The sequence below is a fragment of the Paramormyrops kingsleyae genome, chromosome 1 (genome assembly GCF_048594095.1).
Source record: "Paramormyrops kingsleyae isolate MSU_618 chromosome 1, PKINGS_0.4, whole genome shotgun sequence".
Taxonomy (NCBI): domain Eukaryota; kingdom Metazoa; phylum Chordata; class Actinopteri; order Osteoglossiformes; family Mormyridae; genus Paramormyrops; species Paramormyrops kingsleyae.
Genome location: NC_132797.1, coordinates 21,802,631 through 21,826,830, shown reverse-complemented (window position 1 = coordinate 21,826,830; position 24,200 = coordinate 21,802,631). Strand labels below are relative to the sequence as shown.

Here is a 24,200-nt window from a genome sequence, read left to right as displayed (position 1 = left end):
CAGAATAAAATCCCAAATATCCCATATAAGGTAGAAATACGTAATTATACTACAGCCAATCATGTCTCTCCTATTCAGTCGGAATAATCAAACCACCAATCAAATTATCGTAAAATAGTTCATACGCAGTAAAAGAATTAAACTACTGTCTAATACAACAATGCGTAGCTGGGCGTGCGTTGCATTATTCTATACAAAAATCAACCTACAAATAGAATTGCCGTAGCGCAAGAGCACAAAATATAGCGTGCCGTGGTGATTTCACAACCGTAACTTTCCTTGTGTGAAGTTTGCATGTTCTCGTGTTTCTTCCGACAGTTATCACACAGAATATGCGCATATGTGGCATGGAATATGGATGGTAATACCCATACAGGCATAATAAATTATAAATTTACTTTTTAATTTTGGCACCTTTCCAGTAAATATTGTAGGCTATTCTATATATTTAAACAAGCACAAGATCCTCCCGGAACAGATCTGCAGTCCGTTACAGAGAACAAAGTATATTACAGCTCAAAACATGTAACACTAAATGGCATTGTAGTGACTAGTAATCACCTCTTAAACTTTGTACTTTGAAATTTGTTTACTGTAAATTTATATATTAAAAAATGTTAATATAGTTTGTGAAACATCATAAATAGCGATATTAATATTTTATATACATATCTTGTTAAACATATTACAATAAAATTCGACTTAAATATTTGTTTGTTCCTTCCCAATGGCGCCATCAACTGATAATGAAAATTATTGCAACGCATTTTTTTTTTTCTCATTCATTATCCTTCCTTTCTTCCAGTCTTCCAGCTGCATATTCTGTACGGAAACATATTGAACATGATTTGCAATTTTATTACATTTAAAAGGTCAGTACTTTTGGTATAAGCTGATTTCATCCATTAAATCATAGGTGCATATTCAGGTTGTGGGGCGGCATGGTGGTGCAGTGGTTAGCACTGTTGCCTCACACCTCTGGGACCTGGGATTAAGTTTCCGCCTGGGTCACATGTGTGTGGAGTTTGCATGTTCTCCCCGTGTCATCGTGGGGTTTTCTCCAGGTACTCCAGTTTCCCCCCACAGTCCAAAGACATGCTGAAGCTAATTTGAGTTACTCGATTGCCCGTAGGTGTGCTTGTGTGAGTGGATGGTGTGTGAGTGTGCCCTGCGATGGGCTGGCCCCCTGTCCAGGGTTGTTCTCTGCCTCGTGCCCGTTGCTTCCGGGATAGGCTCCGGACCCCCCGCGACCCAGTAGGATAAGCGGGTTGGAAAATGGATGGATGGATGGATGGATATTCAGGTCATGCGGAGTCCGGAGTCTCAGAAAATGGATGGATGGATATTAAGGTAAGATCATTTTCTATGTACTGCAGTTATCAAAATCCTGGTTTATACTTTTAAACAGACCATATCATATATAAACTTGTTATGATGCTTCTGTGTTCATTGTATCCATGAAGCAGCTGAATTATCTTGTTTTTTGGAATCAATGTTGTATTGTCTTGAGGTGTTGACTGGTACAGAGGTGCAATCCCTCATCCTCTGTAGGTAGACTTTGGGTTTCTTTCTTAAGATCAATTCAGTATCATGGTGGAGAGGGTTGAGATCGTCCACCACAGGGATGAATTAAAGGACAACATAATCAGTTTTGCATATATCTGACTAAAGATAGTGACTTTAACTGTATTTCTACTAAGCCAAGAATTTGTGCTGGACTCTTGGATTGATACACTATTGAAAATGGCAGGGAAGTTGCATGCTGAGATTACTCCTGAGGAGAAGTGTTTTATTTCTTCTTATATGTGGATCAACATTATATTTAAATTAGTGTTTTTGTTTGACAGAAGTTGTACAAGAGTGTATACACACTATAAGGAGAGAACACAGGAAGAACAAGGCATCTCACAAATCTTATTTATAGACTGTTACAGGCTGTCACGGCAGGGGATGGTCAACCATCAGCAAGTCAACAGTCAATGATCAAGTTTTATTATGAAACATTTCCTCTCAGAATCATCACATTGTTTTATGTTCACTGGCTTTGAGGTTTAGGTGAGCAACAAAAGAGGTCATTCCATCATGATATTATGTAATTTCTTTACTTCTACCCATCTGTCCTATACTAATGAACACACAATGAAAAATATAGACGATATCAGAAAGAATATTTTGTCCACAAAAGAATAACTAAAAGAAATTGTTAATTTGTTTGTTTTTCCTTGTTTTAACAAGTATCATTGATATTTTAATGATGTTTAAGCAAGAGCAGACTGGGGTATCAGCACCCCCACAAATATAGTTTACCAATGCATTGTGCTTCCTAATGGACATGTACTGTATGGCCTGGAAGAAACATGGTAATATCCCATTGAAAGATTAGATTAGATTAGATTAGATTAGACTTTATTAATCCCACAATGGGGAAATTCTTTGAGAAACAGCAGCAATAATGAAAAAAGAACAGGATCCATAGGATCAGCAAAAAAATAACAATACAGATAATAAAAACAATAGAAAACAGAAAGACCAAGTATTAGACCTTTATTTAGATTGTTACTCTGAGCAGAGTATAGCTCTTGCCTAACTCCACTTAAGTTAAGGTTGATTTTGTAAAGGCATAATTCTCAAATTCCTGTTAAGATCAATGCAATACTGGTTTGAAATACTTGCTTCCAAGAAATTATCTGGAGAATACACATTGCCATCAAGGAAAAGTTCAGAATCAAATTCCAGATGCTGAAACTATGCTGGAACTGTGTACTGAACTCAGAGATGTCATCCAAGAGCAATCTGAGAAAGAAATTATAAAATATAGAAAGAGACAAAGAAATCAAACCAGATGAATAAATGCACAGGAGAAATAGCAAAGAATAGAAAAAGAGGCAAAATCAGGAACAATAAATATCTCTTAAAAGTACTGAACTGCAAATTCCAGAAAACTACCAGAAAAGTAAAACGGCAGTAACATCTGAAATGTCACTGAAGAAGGAAACAAACATGGTAAAATAAGGGCCACATTTCCATTATGTGGGTGTTCTGAAGGGCAAAAAAGCGGCAGAACAAAGATCAAACAGTGATGGCAGGAATACACAGAAGACCTCTTTTGCAAAGGCATGATCAACTAATATATAATTAATAAGGTAAGGCACATTGAAAAAGCCTCAATAATGGAAGAGGAGGTTGGTATAGTGCTGGGATCACTACCGAAAAAGAATGACATTTATCCACGTGGCCTCCCAATTAGAAATATTACAAGCAACTGAAGAATATGTAGAAAATTTAAATGAATTAGGTGACTATACTTCAAATGACGTCCGTACAAAATGGAATCGAACGTCGGTGAGAACAATCTGCCACATACTTAAAACAATGCCACCACCTTGTTTATTGTGTCACACTACAACCCTAGAGGGCACAGAATGGTTTCGATGCAGTGAGCCCACATACAGAGCTCAAATAAACATATTGTGGCAAGCCTGGGAGTCATTTTAATAAATAAGATGACAGCTCTTCTAAAACGGAAGTTGCTCTCTTTATTAACAGCCACTATTGGTTTAATGCTAGCAGTGGCACTGACAGGAAAGCCAACAATTTAAACGGCATTCACGGTTACACGCTAACGAAACACACATTCCGCAGTTGACATTTACTATCATCATAAACACACGAATAATTGACATTATTTAAAGTGCTGTGTGGTGCAAAGTTTGTCGGAAACTGCATAATTAGTCCTGCTGACCAAAACTCTGGTGTCTTTTGTGCTGGTTTGCTTAGCAGTGAAACCAGTATTGTTAGACCCCAGTGTGAAATGAAAGCTATGTAGAGTGAAATCTCAAAGTATGAAATGGTCAGAGGTCAAAGAGACAAAGGCCAACCTTGTCTATAATGAAAAATGTCACTAAAAATGCAAATATCAGACGTTTCTGTAATTAAAATGATCATTTTATCTTATATCCATACAAGATATGGTAACTGCTTGTAACATTTTAAACTGACATCAAAGTTCCTCTAATATTTTGCAAGTAGTTGAAATGTGATGTCAAATACAGGAAAAACTGGTTGACACTCAAATTACTGGAACAAAACAGGTTCCTGTTTTTTGATCACTGAAATGAAAGAGCGAAAGCCGATTAATGTTGAACAATGTTTATTACCGTTGAACAAAATAATCTCAGACATTATAGACAACATATAATCAGGTAATGGGGCTGAAACCAGAGGTTAAGGTCAGTACAATGAATATACATATTCTGAAAAGCTATATTATTGGTATCTAGCTTTGTTCTTAATAAAAAAAAGTTAATTTTCAAAAAAAAGAAAGAAAAAAAATCCAGGTAACTAACATTTTATGGCAATTGTTTCTTCAATATCTACCAGTAGAATGAAACTGGCATAGTTCTGAGTTTTATATATTTTATTACACTTGTCCATCACAAGGTCTGTCTGTCTCTGTCTGTCTGTCTGTCTGTCTCTCTCTCTCTCTCTCTCTCTCTCTCTCTCTCTCACACACACACACAAACACACTCTTGTGTCATCATCCACTCACCTGTAAAGCATGTCTTTGGATGAAGGGAGAAAACCCAGGTAATCTAGAAAACCCATGTTTACATAAGAAGAACATGCAAACTCCAAATGCAGAAAGCTGAGGTCAGTTTTGAATCCTCAACTGAGGAGGAGTTTTGTGACAACGCTACCCCTATACATAGCTATTGTCTATAAGGCTTTGGGTTTCCCATGACAATTTTAGCACTAAGTTGTCAAAATGTACCTTATCTGGTTAAAAAAATACTTGGTGAAATCTAGGATATATCATGAAATATACAATGCACAGAGCACCTCAGGTGTATACTTGCACATGATTGAAAGTACCGTTGATAAATACCTGAATCTGCATTGCACAAATAGTGTTTGAACAAAAATTAAGTGCAATACAGAGACTGGGAGTAATGTCGTTCTCCCAAAAAGTTTTATGAACATTACATTTTTGGCCTCCAGCCGTTTATAAATTGCATAAGTTTCTTCACTTGAAGTTTACTTAGTTTAAAGTCTTCAGACAGGATATCCTCTGTCAGCTGTAAAAGTAAATTTCCATCTATCTTTTCTGAGACAAACAAAGTGACGATGTCCTCAGAAATGCCTATGAACCGAAGAGAATTGGACACCTCTTCAATTGAAAGTCCAGAGAGGTTAGTGGGTGGCTTCCACGAAGAGCCATTGTTGCATGACTGGGGACCAAGCTGCAAAGGGGGATAACAGGGATATGAAATGGAGAAAACGTCGTTTGTGAAGTCTTTGGTGCCGAACGTGCAATCATCTTCTTTATCCACTGGAGAATTCTCACTTACCTGTTTCGTTTCGACAACTGCAACCGTCATTGAAGACAAGTCTTTGTTTTCACTCTCCTCAACCGATTTAGGCACTCTTGGTGGTAACAGTGGACATGATAAACTCTGTTTTGTGCTACAGTCAGCTAAAGACTTGTCATTGTACATTTCAAGGGAATAGCTTGATTTGATGTAATTGTGGGCTTTCTGAGAGGCTTCATTACATTTCGTAGGCAGAGTGCTTGCTTCAGAAACTTCCTTTCCATCTGGGTCAAACGAGGTGGAAGTATATCCCTTTGAGGTGCTTGACATTTTCTTCCGAGGATAGCTGTAATAACTTCGGCACTGGCCTGGTAAAAAATTGTTCTCATGGGAATCTGCCTCACTGAAATTGTTTGGCCAAGAGAGTCTCAGGGGAGCAGAATCAGGGCTTCCGCATGGTGATGTTTTCTCATCTTTTAATGTATCTTGTTTCATCCAGTTGCACGGATAGCATACAGGGTTTTGTTCATCTGGCTGAGTGACTCCTTTATCGCCAAGTCCACTATGGGGTGGGAGAACAGTTATAAGATATATTAGCATGTAGCAACATAGACAAAGACTGCAACATTAAAGTACATATTAAAAACATATATGATCATAACAACATTATATCAATTAAAGCCATGGACCCAATATTACTAGTGAATAAACTGTAAAATATAAAGTATTTCCATAATCAGCTGTGGTTTTGGATGTCTTAAGTGGAATAACAGCTGTGTCTCATGAGAAAAGCTGAATCTAAGTAGGATTATCAGCAAGGCAGCACTAATGCAAAGAAGTCAAGCCAGGTGGATTTAGCAAGCTTGACATTAATCGTTTGTGTGTATAATATATCCTTTAAGTGCACAGCAGCTAATCAGGCACTTGAGGAATTGGAAGATAGCTGGAGTAGAGAAAGAGTGCATTTTGTCTGGCTTCAGGTTTTGAACTTCTAATGTAGTGTGAATGACATGAGTTGACCACTGAAGATTAGATTCCTTTCCTGAATCGAGGAGGCAAACAGACATACAGTACAGCAGCCAAATTTATGACTAGTGTATTAAAATGTATAGGCCTTCAATATGGAATCTGTTTCATGTTATGGTTATTTATCTTGCAAAAACTTCAGGAAGTCCAAAGTATGGTCAACTTAAGTTACATACTTTAGTGGCTTAGAATGAATGGTGGATATAATAATGCAAGATTGAAAACAAGTTCTAAGATCAAATCCTGTTAAATGTACCAAGAGCTCTTGTACATCAAGGATTCCACACATTACAGAAACATTTTTCATTTTAATGGCCAGACTTATATGAAAATTTTGTTTCTGATATAATACAGATTTTTAGCAGCTAAAAAATCCCAATAACTCATAATACTGGCTGGTATTATTTTTTTGTCATCAAAAATTAGACACAAGTAGTTTTAGTCAAACATTTGTTTTCTGATTACATAAATTTGTCAAACAGCAGAAACTCTCTTTAAACATAAATATAAAACAATTCATCTTCTAAGTTTAACGTAACAAGTACTGTAAATAACCTGATTTCTTACAATACTGAATTGCAGTCATACATAAAAATAGACTCATCACAATATTTCCAATCCCAGTCGATCACTAAACTATTTTATATTATGTACAACTCTGTATTTGATTACTGGCTCTGCCTAGCCCTTTCTGGGTTTTTGTATCTTCATGTGTGTATTTGATTGCGTTGTACACCTGATCACCCTCCTTTCCTCCTTGTTTGTTGCCTTCTGTTTTTTCCCATTTAAGTACATGTTTTGAGTTGGTTAGTTAGTTGGTTGCTAAGGTGAAGTGTATTGTCCTTTCCTCATTTTCTTTTGCTCAGGGTAGGATAGGGTTGATTTACGTATTTGTGGGTCTTTGTTGTTTTGATAAAAGCCATGCCAGACTGACTGTCCATCTCTCACGTTGCATATGCCGAACCCTTTGTCTTCACCATATATAACTACACATATGTTCAGTCATGGACCAACCCTAGGTTCCCCAGTGAAATGGCATTTTCTCTCATCATTATCAGTGCTTTATAGACAGGTTATTTATCAATGCTAATAAATGCATGGAACCTTAATATTAGACTATTTCACTAGCCAGACATATTGAGCCCTACACTAAACACAACCCTTAGTTGTGAATTCATTGATACATGTGCTGGGAACAGTTATGTTCTGGTTAATGGCTATTTAAACTTCTGTCTATAAAATATTTTTGTGTGCAAAATCCTTACAGTAAAATTAGCAAAAATTCAACCTAGCCCGGTTTGTATATAATTGAAAAGAAAAACTAAAAAAAAAAAAAAAAAAAGTGAGACACACAATAATGTCAAGTTTTTGTTCAATACTTTGATTAGAAGACACCATACACACAGATACACACAACATGTGCCCACAGTAGTACTCTATACTGTATGATAATAGCAATAAAAATGCCTAAAATATGAATACACACTTAACTTCAGCAATAAAGAATGAGGTACTCACATGTTGTGCAGCCCTGATGAATAGTATGACAATGTTGGACTGGGAGAGCGGGTCTTTTGTTGCTGGCTGTTGGTGCATAAAACTGCGACAGTATGGCTTGTCGTGCTGGGCTTGGAGCACCGTGGAGGGACAGGGGGGGCATTTAGAAGCCTGCATTCTTCTTTCACCTAGGAATAAATGCACAGCTCAGCGACAAGCTCAGCTTAAATAAGTGGTAATGACGCAGACTGTGTTACAGCAGTGGGCCTCAAACTCTCTACAGGCCATGCATGACCGAAGCTGCTGTCTTAATTAGACTTGACAGTGGTTGACTAAATTCTGAGACATGGGATGGGTTGCAGCTTTTTTGAGGTATTTAAGTGTGCCAGTTACGTATCTATAGTGTTTTGTTTTACTAACAGTTTGAGGTCCACTAATGTACAAAATGAATGAAACACATTTCCTGCTTTTATTGCTACAGTCATACCTATATTTCTTGTTTGATTAATTGTTGCTATGTCCAGTTGTACCAGAAAAAAAAGTGGCATATACAAGACAAAATATACAACCAAACAGCTTTTACCATTTCAAATTTCCCTGTATATGGAAGTCATAAATGTACTTATGATACCCAAGTCATTTACCCAAGAGTACAAAAAAATACGTCAGTAATACAAGAAATGCCGTCCTCCTCAATTTTGTCTAATTTTCAAAACAATTTTTACCGTCTTCAACATCTGTACTTGCTACACACTGAGACATTCTTGAACCCATAAAAGCAAGGAGACCAGATATTACAGATGGCCTCAATCTTGGGACACCAAATAATACTACACCCTCTATTCATTTAGCGACAGAGTTCCGAACCAATGACCATGTTGTTAAGTGTAATGGTCGCTTAGTGAAAATCACGGTAGTTAGGTGTGACCGTAACTGTGCTTTGCACTGTGAAGACCACCAGGTGCTGCAGTTTCATTCAGAAAAAGTTCTCGTACAGTTACACGTTATTCTCTCTCCAGCATGCATTCTTGTGGGGGGAACAAAATTTGTGTACATAAATGTGTGCATTAGTCAAAAAAAATTATTACTGTCCTGTTTGCGAATGGACGCTGAGACGGTCGCTAAATGAGATGGTGTACTTATTGCTTATAGTTCATAAAACACTTATTTATTTGTAATGTTTTAATATAAAAGATCAAAAGCAAATCTATGGGAAATAAACAATATTCAAACAGTTTTCTACGTACAGCTTCTGACTTTGGAGGCACGGGGGGCGGAGGTATGTAGATGTCAGACACTGTGATTGAGCTGACAGGTCCTGAGGCAGGGTAGAGCTGAGTGCCTGCTGTACATTTGGAGTTTAAGGAGCTCCTTTTGACATCACATGTGATATGTTTTCCACTACATGATGCAGTCTGTGTAGGGAGCTGAGACATATCCTGGTCTAACCATAGCTCTTCGTACGGAAGATCTGGTTTGACGAGAACAGGCTGCCTCAATTCTTCCACCGATTCAGAGAAAAGGTATTTGTTGTCAACAGAGTCATGCAAAGAGTCATGTGGAGCAAGGGCCCAATCTCCACAAAGATTCTTACATCCCTGCAGATTGACTTCACTGTTCCCATGCAAATTGCTCCCATATACACATACGGAAAGTCTGTGAAAGGACTGAGTAAGTTCTTCCCGGGCGTAGGTGAGTGAGTTGGGCACGTTGCTATGTGACGGGCATGTACTGCTGCTACTCCCGTTCTTACTGCTTTTCTTGGGACTTTTGCCATCTTCTATCCAGTCAGTCCTCACGTCTCGAACGGCACGAGAGTAATCATCAATGTCAAACTGCTCCTGGCAGAAGCTGAACCAGCGATGCACCATGGTGTCCAACCAGAGTTCGGTCTGAAGGAGTCCTTCTGGAATGATGAATTTGGGCATGGCTAAATGGAGAGGGAAGTGTATGGGGATGATCTTGTTACTGCGCAACACGCAGCAGACGACTACCGTCTTTGTCTGGATGTTGACTAGCTTGTAGCGGTGGCCTTCTCGGATGAGGTGGAGGTCGTGCTGGTTCCGGGGAGGCGAGCTTGGGACGGTGACGTTGACGGGGAGACGTGTCCGCTCTACGATGTTGCGGATGGTGTGTTCACCCTCCTGCATCTGCAGCTCGAGGGGGCTGCGGGTGCTGAACTGGCCTTTACACTGGAACGGCAGGCTGATGCTCTCGTTGGTCCTGTGGTTCATGCAGATCAGGCAGGGCATCTTCCCGCGCCCAAGCTTGCTGATGGAGTTCAGCTTTCCGATCTTCTTGAAGATCGTGTTGAGCCTGGACTTTTCTTTGGACGTTTTTGCATACAGAATTTCTGCCTGGCCCATCAAAGTGAGCTCATCCCCTGTGCTCAGCGTAATATTGTAAACTTCAGTATCCTCATTGCATTCACCTGAAGCCACCTGTATTAAAAGAAAGAACATGTTTTTACTAGAGAGGGGCGATCCACATTTTTTCAGTTCCGATCCGATTCCGATACACAATTGCCGATACCGATACAGATTCCGATACAAGAGCTCTTTTTTTACTTTGTTATACTTTATATGTTATTTTTTAAAGCTAGTAAATACAGATGGAAAAAATGTAGGACAAAAAATATTTAATTAGGCCACTACAAACATACATAACGTAATGTTCCACCTCGTTTGTTTTAAGCGTTTTTGAGGCATTTCCAGTTCAATATGAATATCTTCAAAGCAAGTATACACAAGTGGCGAATGCTTAAAATTTTAACACAGTTTTTCTCCCATTGGCATCAGCACAGTTATACTTTTGTTGCGATGGCAGCCCCTCTTGTATCACAAGCTGCAGCAAGTTTGCAAAACAGTCCAATTAAGTTAGCGACTCCCAAATCATCCATTGCTTTGTTTTGTCTCGCAGTTGCATGCACTTTGTTAAATGGGATTGTCCATTAAACGCTATTCCCACCTCAAAACTTTATTTTACATAGATTGCAAATCGCTCTGCTACTGGTTTCTGTTAAAAGCGTAAAATACTCCTAGATCGTCACATCTTATCTTACGCTCCTCGTACTGCAAAGGGTATGCGCATGACGTCACAGCAGGCGGAAGTCACTGTACTCACACCCACTGAGTAGCAAAAAAGAGGCAGCGATAGCATTCGATTTGAATGCTGCAAAAAAAAAACATGTAAAATGGGAAAGAGCTGTCGTGCAATTGATTGCCAAAAACTAAATAAGTTATTTAGCATGGCTAATACCCGATCCGTCAAATAGGTCTGGATCGGCGCCGATATTGATCCGAATATCGGTATTGGTGCATCTCTAGTTTTTACCGCATCACATACTTTAGAAGGAAAATCTGCACAACACAGAAAATTCACGTTTAAGCATTATTATTTCTTTAGGATACCGGCATTCAAAATCGAGGGGTGTGTTACAGTTTTACCAATTAAAAAAATGTATGGATTCTTCTTCAAAAAGAATGCAATATTAAAACAAGCGAAAATATTTTGAGGGAAAAAGCAGAGCAATTATATGTGATTCATACTGATTTTCTTCTGTATAATATGCATAATACACAAAACATTAATGGTTATAATTTCTATTTTGATTGTATTGTATTACAGCTGTGTTGTTCATTCTGATATTTTCATTTGTTTACAATAAAGATCATCCCCCATCAGTATCAAAAATGGTTTGTCCCAGTTAATTTTATCCATGTGGACTGACCTTAACATTAAATATTATATCTTCCATCACATAAACACGTTCAGGAAATGCTTTAGCAACTTCCTCGACGCTGCTGAAGTATTGCACTGGCTCCTTTATGTCTCGGTCTTGTTCCAACAGCTTAAACTGACCTGCAGGAAGAGATACAAGGGAGAAAAATGTACAAAGAATATATCGGGCAACACAAAAATGGATAATAATACAAATGAAACAAAAAATAAAATGTATTTACCAGAAACTTTATTGTAAATAGTGTTTTGAGTTACATTAAATGATTTTGCAGTTTTCTTTCGCATTCTTATATATTAATTTAATGGCATAATTAAAAAAATAAATCTTTAAAAAAAAAAAAAGATATGCTGCTACATTATATATTATAAAATATATTTAAAAAATACATTTCCAAATGAAAACACAACTGGTCGCAGTAAATTTTAAAAATTTCCCTTGAATATCAAATCAGGAACCTGGCAAATATCAGTGAGAAATAAGGAACTGAAGAAATTTAAATTTGGAGTGACTCATTTTCCTGAACAATCAACCATACATTCATATAGCAGAACCTGTAAATGGTAAATGGATTGCATTTATATAGCGCTTTTCTACTCCTATGAGTACTCAACGCGCTTTACAATTCATGCCTCACATTCACCCATCCACACACACATTCATACACCAGACATGCCATGCAAGGTGCCAACCTGCTGACCGGGCTATATATGATTTATTTATTTTTTTAATCTAAGCACAGTTAAAGTGACAGGAAAACTTGAGTAGGAAGTACTTAAGTGTCAATAAAGTGAAAATAAACTGAATGAACAGAATGAAAATTTAAGTTATAGATACAACATGATATGGTGTCTATTTCCATTTGAAATATAAATAAACAATACTGGAATTAATATTTACAGGAAAGGGCATTTGACAGAAGACAATTTAATGTACAGCTATTGTTTATGATTTTCATGAAGGAAAAAAGAAGATTATAGTAAGGCCACATTTTTCACAACACACTATCTCTCTTTTTCCTTCTTACCTTCATAATGAACTGGAATTTCTATTTTAGGCCCAATGACATAATGGCCCTCCTCTAGACTGTGAGCAGTAACTGTAGTCCACTGCCGACTCGAATGTATTAAAACGTAGTCATTTTCTCGCAGCCCCTCCACCAACTCACCTGAGGGTAGAAGGAGAAGGAAAAATCCCCAAGTTTACCAGAGACAGAAAAATAGGAAGCAGAAAATGAAGCAACCAAGGAAAGAAATTATATCTAACAATACAACAGTATACATCTACACAGGGTATTTTTATTAGGCTACCGGTAGCAAAACTACAGCAGATAGAGACCTATAAAAACAGTCACAGGAGGAACACAAATAAAATGTGCCATTACATCTTAAGTGAACCAATGTTGTGGCTGACAATCTAAAATCTTAGTAAGATGTACAGTACAGTACCAGTCAAAAGTGCAGACAAACCTGCTCAAAATCATGTGTTTTTCAACAAGATAACAACCCTAAGCACACCTCAAGGTTACAAAGATGGAGTGCTGTGCCAGATGACTTCATACAATCCCCCGACCTACAGAGCTGGTTTGGGATGAGTTGGATTGAAGAGTAAGGTAGCCAACTAGTGCCCAGAACCTCTGGAAACTCCTTCGACAACTGTTGGAGAAATTTTCCAGGTGGCTACAGCTGGAAACTGGTTGAAAGAATTCTAAGAGTCTATTTTGATGAGTCTAAAATTTCAGGAAATTGAGTTGTTGAACACTTCTCTTGGTCACTGAAATATTTGATATGCATTACTTCAAGGCCTTTTACTTTATGGTGAATAAAATGGCTAAATCTGAGACAAATATATTAAAAGCAGGTATATCTGGACTTTTGACTGATACTGCATGTCTGCATTATCATAAGGCATCCACAAGCATTAAGCAGAGACAGAAAATTAGAAATATTTTTTTCTTTCATGAAAACATAATTACTGCCAGTCAAGAATTATGTCGTAATGCAAAAGGTTGAGTCAAAAAACACTCTTATCTCCAAAAATCCTACACTTGATACACTTAATGTAGCCACCTGGAAATGGCCAGTTTCTGCGTTACAGGAGCATCAGTGACATACACTAGAAATGATTCCCCTTGACATGCAAGATACTCTAAAAAATCATCATAGCATGTGGAAAAATTGTATTAGGAAAAATAACAGTACTTGAAACTCACAGCTCACACATAGGGATAGATGGACAGTGAATCCAGTGACCTAATCACAATGAGCTGGCAGAGCTGCCATTAGAACTCAGACGTTTACCCAAGGCTAATGAACAGAACCTGAACAGGATGGTTTTGTGATTTCACCAGGGTGAAATCAACCGCTATCCACGTGCCCCCCACTTTCACAAAGTTGTTCGTTTTAGTTGATGTTAAGTTCTGCAGTTGTAATTTATAATTATAATAATTTAACCTTTATTGTCCCTCATGGGGAAATTCTTTTTACGCCTCCATCAACTTGCTCTTTGTAGAACAAGCTGTCTGCGAAGGGCAGCCACCTGTTGGGGCACCCAGGGAGCTGGGGGTTAAGGGCCTCGCATTAGGACCCGATCGCGGAGGAAGTACGCTGTGGGATGCTCCTTCACGTCAGGCTTGGCCATAGCAGAGGCACGACAGGTTTCCATATATAGACAAAGGTTTTTAAGAGCTAAATAAAAGCCTAAATAGTTTGAATTGTCTCTTGCTTTCTCTCGCACATGCAGATGGTTTTCAGCACACATACAGATGACTGCACACTCTGCTGCATGGATTTTAATCTGGGCGCATTTTACAATAAAAACAGAAACATTATGCATTAATTACCATTTTCAAAAAGTGCAGACAATGGGGGCAGAAGTTGCTCGCCAAATATTTGTTTTAATTTCCTACACTGTCAACAGGTATGTGAACAAATAGTCTTCACTACATTCTATAATATTTAGGATCCTGCTTATAGATTTCAGCTGCCATCAAAGTATCCCTACAAAACATAACTTGCTATAATTCCATAAATTCCTGAAGTGAAGGAAGTAGTGCCTGCAGTTGGGTTTCCACCTTACAGTCTGTGACCATTAGCAACAGTGTGCAACAATTCAAATTCTGACTGTATGTGCCGGTGGGTACTTAGTAGTAAACTGTTATCATATTCAGGGTGTCACTGGCCCATGCCCTGTGTCCAGGAATTAGATTGAGTGTCACCGCAACCCTGTACTGGACAAGCAGTTAGGGAAGAGGGATATAGGTTTCATAGCCTCAAATCAATTAACAAAACGACTGCCATTTCACTTTTTAAAAAAAGAACAAACCTTGCTGCACCACCTAAAATGCCATACCTTCTTTGTAATAAATTATCCTAATATTGTTTCAAAGACATAAAAGACATACAAGTTCATTTATTTAGCAGCGGTTTTGTTCAATGGAACATGCAAGTAAGAATAAGGATTAGCCACATTCCCTAGAACAGTTGGGGTTAAGGGCCTTGTTCAAGAGTCCAGCAGTAATATGATTATTCTGCCAGCAACGGCATTTGAGCCCACGACCTTCCAGTCTTGGGCACAGATTCCTAGTCGACTGAGCTACTGTTGGCTGATTTAAAAAAATCAGTAGTACTAACTCCACATTACTACTCAAACATGAACTAATGTCAAGATTTTTATATAAGACAACAGCTGACACGCAGCACTGATAAAACCATAGATCAGTTACTTAGGTGTGCTACAGAAGATCAGTTTGTGAAAGGGGTCTAAAACAGACTGCACTTGTAGATTCAACAATCCTTTAAACAAAGATTTACATTAACCGGTGGAATGTAACATTTTTGTGGGGATTCCATTAGCATTACGTTATATTGAACAATATGGTCACCACAAACTAATGAATCTGCAGTTTCATTTTTATCTTCACAGACAGTGACAACAGTATAACAAAACAAAGAGTGTCTCTGTGTTGCCTGAATTGAATTTAAACAAATTTCCTTCCTAATCTAACAGTAGTATGGTAATATGAATTTAAACAGAATGTATAGATTATAATGGGCCCATTCAAACAGCAAAGATGGTGTGTGAAACAACGGAACTCAGAAAATCTTGGCTGCAGAGTCAAAAAACAATTCACAGAAGCTTAGCATGATGTTTTCTTTATCAAAAACTTTTGATCAAGTGTTTCAGTGCCGAAAACATGTGGCCCCGTAACTTCCCCCCTAAACACCAAAATCACCTGCAAATTTCAAGTATGATTTCTATGGATGTTAGCAGAAAACAATTACTTTATAAAACCAATTTAACCACAAAAACTGAGCTAATTAATTTAATGTAACTCAAATTACAGTGCTATTTAAGACGTTTTTCATTTTGAACTCAATATGAGCTTCTGAAAATTTGGCACCTAAAACAAACTGGCTGCAATAGGCACAATCCTTCGTTTATGAATATGCATCTGTCTTGAATGAAAGTGATCACCAGGACAGACCTTTCTACAAGTGCTTTTCATAATGGAACTTTACCGAATGTCAGGAAGTTAATAATTTCATTAAACAATCTTCAATTCAATCCTGAATTAATCAAAATGTTCTCTTAAACCATCACTGATAAACATATAATGTTCACTAGACTGATCTTCCTATGGAGTCTTAAATACAGACCATAAATTGACTAAATGTAACCATATGGCTGCAGAGCACCGAGAACAGTTCACTGAAGCTATAATTGTCTTTCTTCACTCCTTTTCTTTTGAACAAACCATGTGTGTTTAGTTTAGCAGCATTTTCACTTTTCATAGTGTACAGGGGACCATATACAAAGGGGAACAAACATAATCCAAATTTAAGATTAATCTTAATTTACACAAATTAATTCATACATCTTCTAACTACTTATCCTTGTCAGGGTCCAGGAGCCTATCCCAGGCAGGACAGGACAGAAAGCAGGGGTAATCAATTGATGAGATGCCAGTGTATTGTAAGGCACATGCATGCACACTCAAACAATTACACTCTATAGGTAATTTATTTGCAATCTATAGTCAACACACTGATTTGCCTAACTGATTGTCTTCGGACAGCAGAAAGTATTTCATATTGTGTAATGTCTTTTTATACAATGAAACACAACTGCATTTAACTGCTAACAGGGTGACCCTAATAAAAATGAAAAACAAATGACTTGCCTTTTCTTATAAATGGAAGATTTGTCAAGTTTCCTTAAATTAAGAATAAAAATATGCATGCATATTAGGCCTATATGCTGTGAAATACTTTTTCTGTTCAAAAGTAGAACAGTTGCATTCTGAAATTACACTGAAAATAATGTTTTCTTCCCTTTAATAATCTGGGACAAGATAGAATGAGTTTAAATCTGAAAAAAGGAGTCAACAATTCACTTAAAACTGAGTAACCTTGGACTCTGGAAGCAGAAACACCCATTGGCAATCCATGCAAATAAACAAAGAATGTGCACTGAATTGGGAGAGCTGGATTTCTAATTTTAACTCTGGAGCATACAACCTCCTGTAAACCAAATTGGTAGTGCTGCAATAGAATAAAATGCACATGATAAAATATGCACCCATCTTCCCAATAAGCACAGAGCTCAAGACCAGATGGGATGGCAGTGCACTGCAGGACACAGTCACACATACTATCACATCCTATGAGCAATTTGGAGACACAAATTTGTGTAACCTCATGTTTTTGGACTGCAGGAGGGAACATGAACACAGGAAGAACATGCAGCGTATAGGTACAATAATTGCTAACCACTGAACCATTTTAACCACTAGCATTAAGCATTTGAGGTTTTTCTTTCTTTGTGTCCCTGCAACCTACAGAAGGACGGAAGCCTGTGTGGGGAACGGAGAGGAGATCCTGATTATTACTCAACTGTAATTAGATGTGAATACGACATGGTGTAGCTATAACTACAATGCCTCTAAATACAAAAATATTTTCAGGCTTTATATTTAATATAATTCTAAACATTACCTAAAGAGATAATCGACTTTTATTTGCTGTGAGACATTTGTTTTGGATGACCGTCAAAAAAAAGTCTGGAAACATACCAACTATACTATGATACCATAACAGATTTTTAGACATCACATATTGCATTAAATGTCAAATTTTTAAAGATTGAAGACAGTTCATTTCGAAATGAAAATGTATCCGAAAAAGTATTTCGCATATTTTGTTATGATATTATACGTCTGAATTACAACACACACACAATTTTTTTATATATATATACACACACACACACACACACACACACACACAATAGACAACTATAGATTCTATACATATTAGATAATCCAAATAAAGCGCAAAAGTTGCTGATTGAAATAGGCTATACGCAGGGCTAGCTAAGTGCTAGCAGAGATTTACAGAAGCTGACCCAGCCGCGGTGGTCCAGGCACAGTTTACCTGCAGCGACTTACGGCGGTGTGCCACTGGCAAATGAATCCGCAAACTACGGGACATCAACCACGAAATGCGCTCTAACCGGACGTCAGCGAGCATTCTGTATGCGACAAAATAACCCGTTTAAAGAGTCCTTACCGCTGTCAAGCTTCACAATCTGGGGCAGCCTGTAAACACTGACAAGCCGATCTAAGGGGATTGACGCCGTGCTCCATGTCACATCTTTCAGGTTGTTATATAGCATTAATCCCACATCCATGTTAACAGCAGGTCATCAAACCCCCGGCGAAGCATCTACTTTTTATACAACATGATTCCCTCTAGAAATTCTTCGCAGTTTGTTGTGATTATTACTTCTGAAGTGCAGGGGTTATCGCGTAGCCCCCCTCTGTCATCTCGCGCTGACAGGAAACGCCATGTAATCCGAGACTAACACGCGTGCGCACGGCGGCCGACCCACAGCATATTCATATTTTTACAATTATACTTTACTATGGGGCTTACGATAAAATATTATGTCTATACAACATGTGGCAAAACAATTTCCATTTGCTTTTTCCCCCCAAGATTATATCTGTGGGGGAAAAAACACTTCCCGCTCTGACGTCACTTCCGTCGCATTCCTAACTTTGGGAACACCGTCCTTTGTAAGGAAAGGCGCAGTAAGACGAGGTAGTAGTGGGGATGGCTGAAGGGCTGCTTCATGTGAAGTAACGATAAAATGTATCGTTTTACATGTAGAAAAGCTGAATAAAGAAAATATAAATGGTTTTGCCCTTTTGTATACAACGTTTATGAAAACTTTGTGTTTGTACAAACAAAAACAAGTAAGTTGTAATATTTGTATTTAAGTGAAAAGACGGAACAAATTGGTTTCCTTTTCTTGTTTATCCAGGTGTAGTAAACAAAGTAAACAATTTCCAGAGTATATTAAAGCTTGTCCTTTATTTGATAGTATATTCTGCAGAATTTACCACTGTCCCAATAACCTAGTTTTGTTTTTTAACTGCAGTAAAACAATGCTAAATTCAAAAATGCATCCATAAAGGTATGAGGTGGTAATGATACCTACTGAGGCACCAATCCAGTAAAAATATTTAGTGTTACTAAAATATTTTATTTTGTGGAACTGCGTGTTCCTTAGTAGCCAAATAAATAAAATTGGGGGTTATTTCACTCTGGGAAAGCACTGCAGCAAGGAATCTCTAGAGAACGAATAAAACAGCTTATTTGGTCAAATGTTAATATAGGTTGTCAGCAGATCATTTTTGTTAGATTTAAGACATGATTCAAGGTGTAGTGTAGTGTTTCTCAACCCAGTCCTCAGCGAACCCCAGCCAGTCCACGTTTTTGCTCCTTCCCAGCTCCCAGCCAATCAGGAACACCGAATAGCTGGTACAGGTGCGCTGGGAGCTGAGAGGAAGCAAAAACGTGGACTGGCTGGGGTTCGCTGAGGACTGGGTTGAGAAACACTGGTGTAGTGCATAGATGAGCCCTTCTTTGAGATTACTCTCATGTCCCACAGAGGAAGTCTACACAAACCTAGCAGCACATTTTCCACCCAAGTGAACTCAGCTGGGTAAAGACAACACTGTATCACAAATCCACAGGCAAAGACTGTAGACTGTAGAGCTATGCATGTCTGCTAGGAGGCCGGATGGTGGTGGATGCTGGAAACAACCAAAAGATCAATCATTTATTGATCTTTCCATCTTCCATACCACTTATCTAGCACAGGGCCTTGTTTTCAACAAGGACTAATTATGTGCATGGATGAAAATCATATTTCAGGGACACATTGACATTCTGCACTTTTTTCTCCAGAAACGCTCAAACAGCCCATTCTGGCAAGCTTTTACTCAAGGTGGTGATTATGGGTTGGCCAAAAGGACAAAGAACCTGTGCCCTCAACCAGCTAACTTCCACAACCTCCCATGAATGATCTTTTTTTTTTTGCTAGGCTAAATATTAAAGTCATAAACTCAGCTGGCAGATTCTTAGCAGCAGCCTGGAACTCCATATGGATAATCCTTCTTTGGACAGACTGTTTAATTAAATGATTTTATGCACAGATGGGAGGATTCTAAGACCCAGTATATTACTGAGAAACAACATACTGTGTTTAGTACATAGCAGACGTCATTTTGTCTAACATATACAACAGCATTCAGTATTGTTGTAAAACATGCTCAGATTGTCAATTTCTCCGCAACTTCTGCAGCATACTTGATTTTCTAGAACTTCTAGAACACATGTGTTTCCTGTGATTTGTTGGTGCCCCATCTTGGCTTGTTCCCTACCTTCAGCCCATAGTGTCTGGGGCAGGCTCTGGACCCTATATAGAACAAACATGTATGGAAATGGATGGATTTTATATGTTTCTCTATGGGATAAAATGGCTCTTGACCTTTCCAGGAAAATGCATTAATACCATAACAGAACAACCAGAACCATTTATTTTGGTTTATTTATTTATTATGAGTGCTCAAAAGTTTGTCATGAGCCACAAAAGTACTCAACTGCTTATTGGAAACATAATGAGAGGGGGGGGGGGGGGGTTCATCTGACCATGTGACTCATTGTTTTGCAGACAACTCCCCGTATTACAAGAGATGAAGCATATGGAAGGAACATCACCTCTCTCATAACTCTCACAACACTGTCTAACCCAACCTTGCCAGAGTAAACTCTATATTATTTAAATAATAATTAGTATCTGATGGCAGGTGACTGGGGACTTTGCCCCTACCCTGCGTCCCCTGACTTTGCCCCCTCCCTCCCAAAACACCCATTTCCTACCCTCATCTAAAACTGTACTCTGTCACATTCCAGCCATAAGCAGTCCTTTGTAAAAGTCATGATATACAGTACAATAATGAAAAACAAATTACACATGCAAACCAAAACAAACTTACCTGTCTCCTATTCAAAAAAAAAATTACAGTATAAAGCAAACTTAAGGGCATTTTAACCCTATTTTCACGGTGATCAGGAAGCACTCTGACCCCCTTTTATGATGGTCAGGCTTCCAAGAAAACTCAGATGTTCTCTCACCATTTGCAGGTCTTCCACTGTTAATACGGCTACAAGAACTTCAACCTTCTTTTCCAGGGTGGTCAGAAAGTGCTTTGAAACCAGGTTGGAAACCAGAGATGGCCCTGATGGCTTCAACCACCTTTTCAGTACATAGATGACTTTGAGTGGGATTGGGAAGGATTCCAGGTGTCTGGGTAGGTGACCACATAGTTCAGCCACTGCCCCCAAAAGTCTACACTACTGGGCAGTCAGGCAATGGGGGACTCAGATCAAAGGCAAAACTCTCTAAGCATGCACTACAATGGATCTGCTCCTGGAGATTAGCTCCACTATAAAATATGGTTATACTAGGACAGTGAACAGATCCTTGAAAGATGGACATTGGAGGAGGGAACCGGGGGATCTTATTGAATCTATTCTGATTTAACCAACTTTGTGGAGATAGAACTGCTTTAACAAAGGACCAACCATCATGAAAATGACAACAGACTAAACATTAGAAGATGAACCAGAACTGTTGCTACCTCCCTGCTAGTCCTCACTACACAGTTGTATATCATTTATATTATTAAATGACTACAGATGAGCGGAATCATGACACCTGTTCATACAGCTAGGTTACTGAAAAAATGTGCCACATATCTGTGTTGATTATTACTGCGGTGGTTATTTATTATGGTGGCTCAACAGGTTAGGACTGTCTGTCCATGATCAGAAGGTCACCTGTTCAAATCGCAGAGGTATTTCACTGTTGGGACCCTGAGCAAGGCCCTTAACCACCAATTGCACCAGGGATTGGCTGACACTGCTTTCTCAATTGTATATCACTTTGGATAAAAGCATCTGCAAAATAAACGCATATGATTTTTGATTATGCTAATTCTGGTAGTTGGCTGCAGATTAATGTTATCTATCTTCCAGTTGGTTAATTATTAGCTTTTTATTTTACAGTCCAAAATATGGACTCATAAATATACACACTCTAAGCATGCACTTATAATCCTCTCTCTTTGACATATTGCATAAGTTATTTAGTTAGACAGCTTTAGCAAGGAGTTAATAGTTGCTTGGGGCTGCAGAAGTGCTCCCTGAGAACTGATCCAAAAAGCTCTTGTCACACCTTTATTCTGGTTCTCTGTAGCTCTTCTAACAGACGTATTGTTTGAGGTAATGTAAGCTGGCAGTTAGTACAATGCTTTTCATCCGTTGGTGTTTGTTATTGATTTTCAGTGTGTATATCCCATTATACTCCTTAAAAATGTTTAAATCACAATGACTTAAAAATGCACACCATCAAGACTCATGTCATTGGGGGGCGGGGCTTCTTGGGAGAGATAGTTAAGCGGCCAAGCCTTTTGATTGGTTCCATTTGTTCCTCAGTATTGATGTGTTTTGTGTTGGCTGCCCTATAGTAACACAGTAGCATCGACAGGCCTGACGTCCATAGCTGCAGCTTGCCCTGTTTTTCTATTACATTACACTCTGCCTTCTATGGGATTTGAATCATTTTTAAACCCTAAAGCACACAAAATGAATTTGGTTTTATTCTTTTATACTTTATTCACCAAATCAAACATTTTTTAATTATGTTGATTCCCATTCCAACCGTGCTTCACTAAAAACAGAACTAAATAAATTAATGAATCACTCATTTATCTTATATCACATGATTTTGTTCACTGTCCAACCAAGAACCTTTTATTTAATATATTCTGCAAAACTGTTGAATCATTATCAACATCAGATGTGAATAAATTAATTTTAATTTAGTACTCACATGTCTTTTCTAGCCCAGTTTTAAACTGCTTGTACAGATAAACATTATCCAGGGAAAATTTGGATTGCATAATGTATAGTATTCAGTTAATAACACTTTAACAACTCTTTAATAACAGTTCAATGAGTGCTTATTGCCACAGTAAATGTATATATGTTGATATTATAGCTACTTATTTAGTATAGCAAACACTACTTTTATAAAACTGGGAATAATTTAAGAAAATTAAACACCAAGTCACTGCTATGCCATCCAGTGTCTGCTCCAGTTCCTCCTCTTCAGGACAAGCTGGTGAAAGGACGGACGGATGGATGGATGGAAATACCAAGGCACTGAACTGACTCAATCCAATTCAAAGATGGCTGTTAAATAAACAACTATTTTCACATGCTGGAGCAAACATTCAGCCAGTACTGATTTGACAGTTCAAAAGTCCCAGCCTGGGGTAACCAAAGGCTCACCTTCTGAGCAGCACTAGGCAGCAGACCTTCATATCTTACGCCTTTGTAATCCTCTTTCTGAGCTATTTTATTCCTGTTCACCAGCAAGCGGCTTATGTTATTGCTCCACAAGAAAACCTCAAGGCTACTGTATTGGAAGTGAATATTCCAGATACAGACAATGGTTATTAGGTAAAACATTAGGTCTGTTTCCTGAAAATTAGCTCCTGTAGGACCCTCCTTCACGACCCAGATCTTCTATATACACGTCTATATATACGTAAGTGTTTGTGTGTGTGTGGGTTAGATACACATTACATTGTGGGGACATCACGTTACTTTGACTTTCTGGGGACCATTTTTTCAGTCCCCACAAGGGGAAATTCAATCCTATAAAAATGCAGTCAAAAAACTAAAAATGCCAGAAAACGTGTATTTTGTTTGGTTATGGATACTTATGGTTATGGTTGGGGCTGGGTAGGGGTTAAGGTTGTCATTGTTGGGATTAGGGTTTTGCCCATAGAAATGAATGGACGGTCCCCACAAAGATATGAGTACAGGTCTGTGTGTGAGTGAGTGCGTGTGTGGCTATACACATATACACAAAATTAATACCATTACCTTCTGGTTGTCAGTAAACATTACACAAAACTGTAATGGTCTGCAGCAGACATTTCTACATGCATATAAAAATGTTTAATGTACAAGGTTTACTTACAATTAAGCAGATTTTTTTTCTAGAATGAATTTAAATATAAATTTAAGCATGACAACTTATTTAAATAATAAGATAAGATAAATGTTATATTATATATAAATTAGGTCAAATAAACAGGAATTTAACATTTAAAAAATAATGGCATAGAATGTAAGCTTGGTGAAGGAGCTTATGCAGAAAACCTTAAACTTATCACAGATTACCCAAGCAGACCTGCAGGATGCTAA

General features: G+C 38.1%; 1 protein-coding gene across 2 annotated transcripts; it reads right to left on the bottom strand.

The window, feature by feature from the left end:
- Positions 1 to 4,133: 4,133 nt before the first annotated feature.
- On the bottom strand, positions 4,134 to 18,556 carry garem (GRB2 associated, regulator of MAPK1). Of its 2 annotated transcripts, XM_023832849.2 has the most exons (7): positions 18,141 to 18,556; positions 12,599 to 12,739; positions 11,563 to 11,693; positions 9,080 to 10,273; positions 7,854 to 8,020; positions 5,349 to 5,871; positions 4,134 to 5,240 (listed from the first exon to the last, which is right to left on the bottom strand). In XM_023832849.2, the coding sequence occupies exons 1-7, from the start codon at positions 18,259 to 18,261 to the stop codon at positions 4,980 to 4,982; spliced, it is 2,538 nt and encodes an 845-aa protein (XP_023688617.2). In that variant the 5' UTR covers positions 18,262 to 18,556; the 3' UTR covers positions 4,134 to 4,979. The 2 variants fall into 2 exon arrangements, with proteins under 2 accessions (XP_023688617.2, XP_023688616.2); XM_023832848.2 differs by having other exon boundaries at positions 4,134 to 5,871.
- Between the last annotated feature and the right edge of the window lie 5,644 nt (positions 18,557 to 24,200).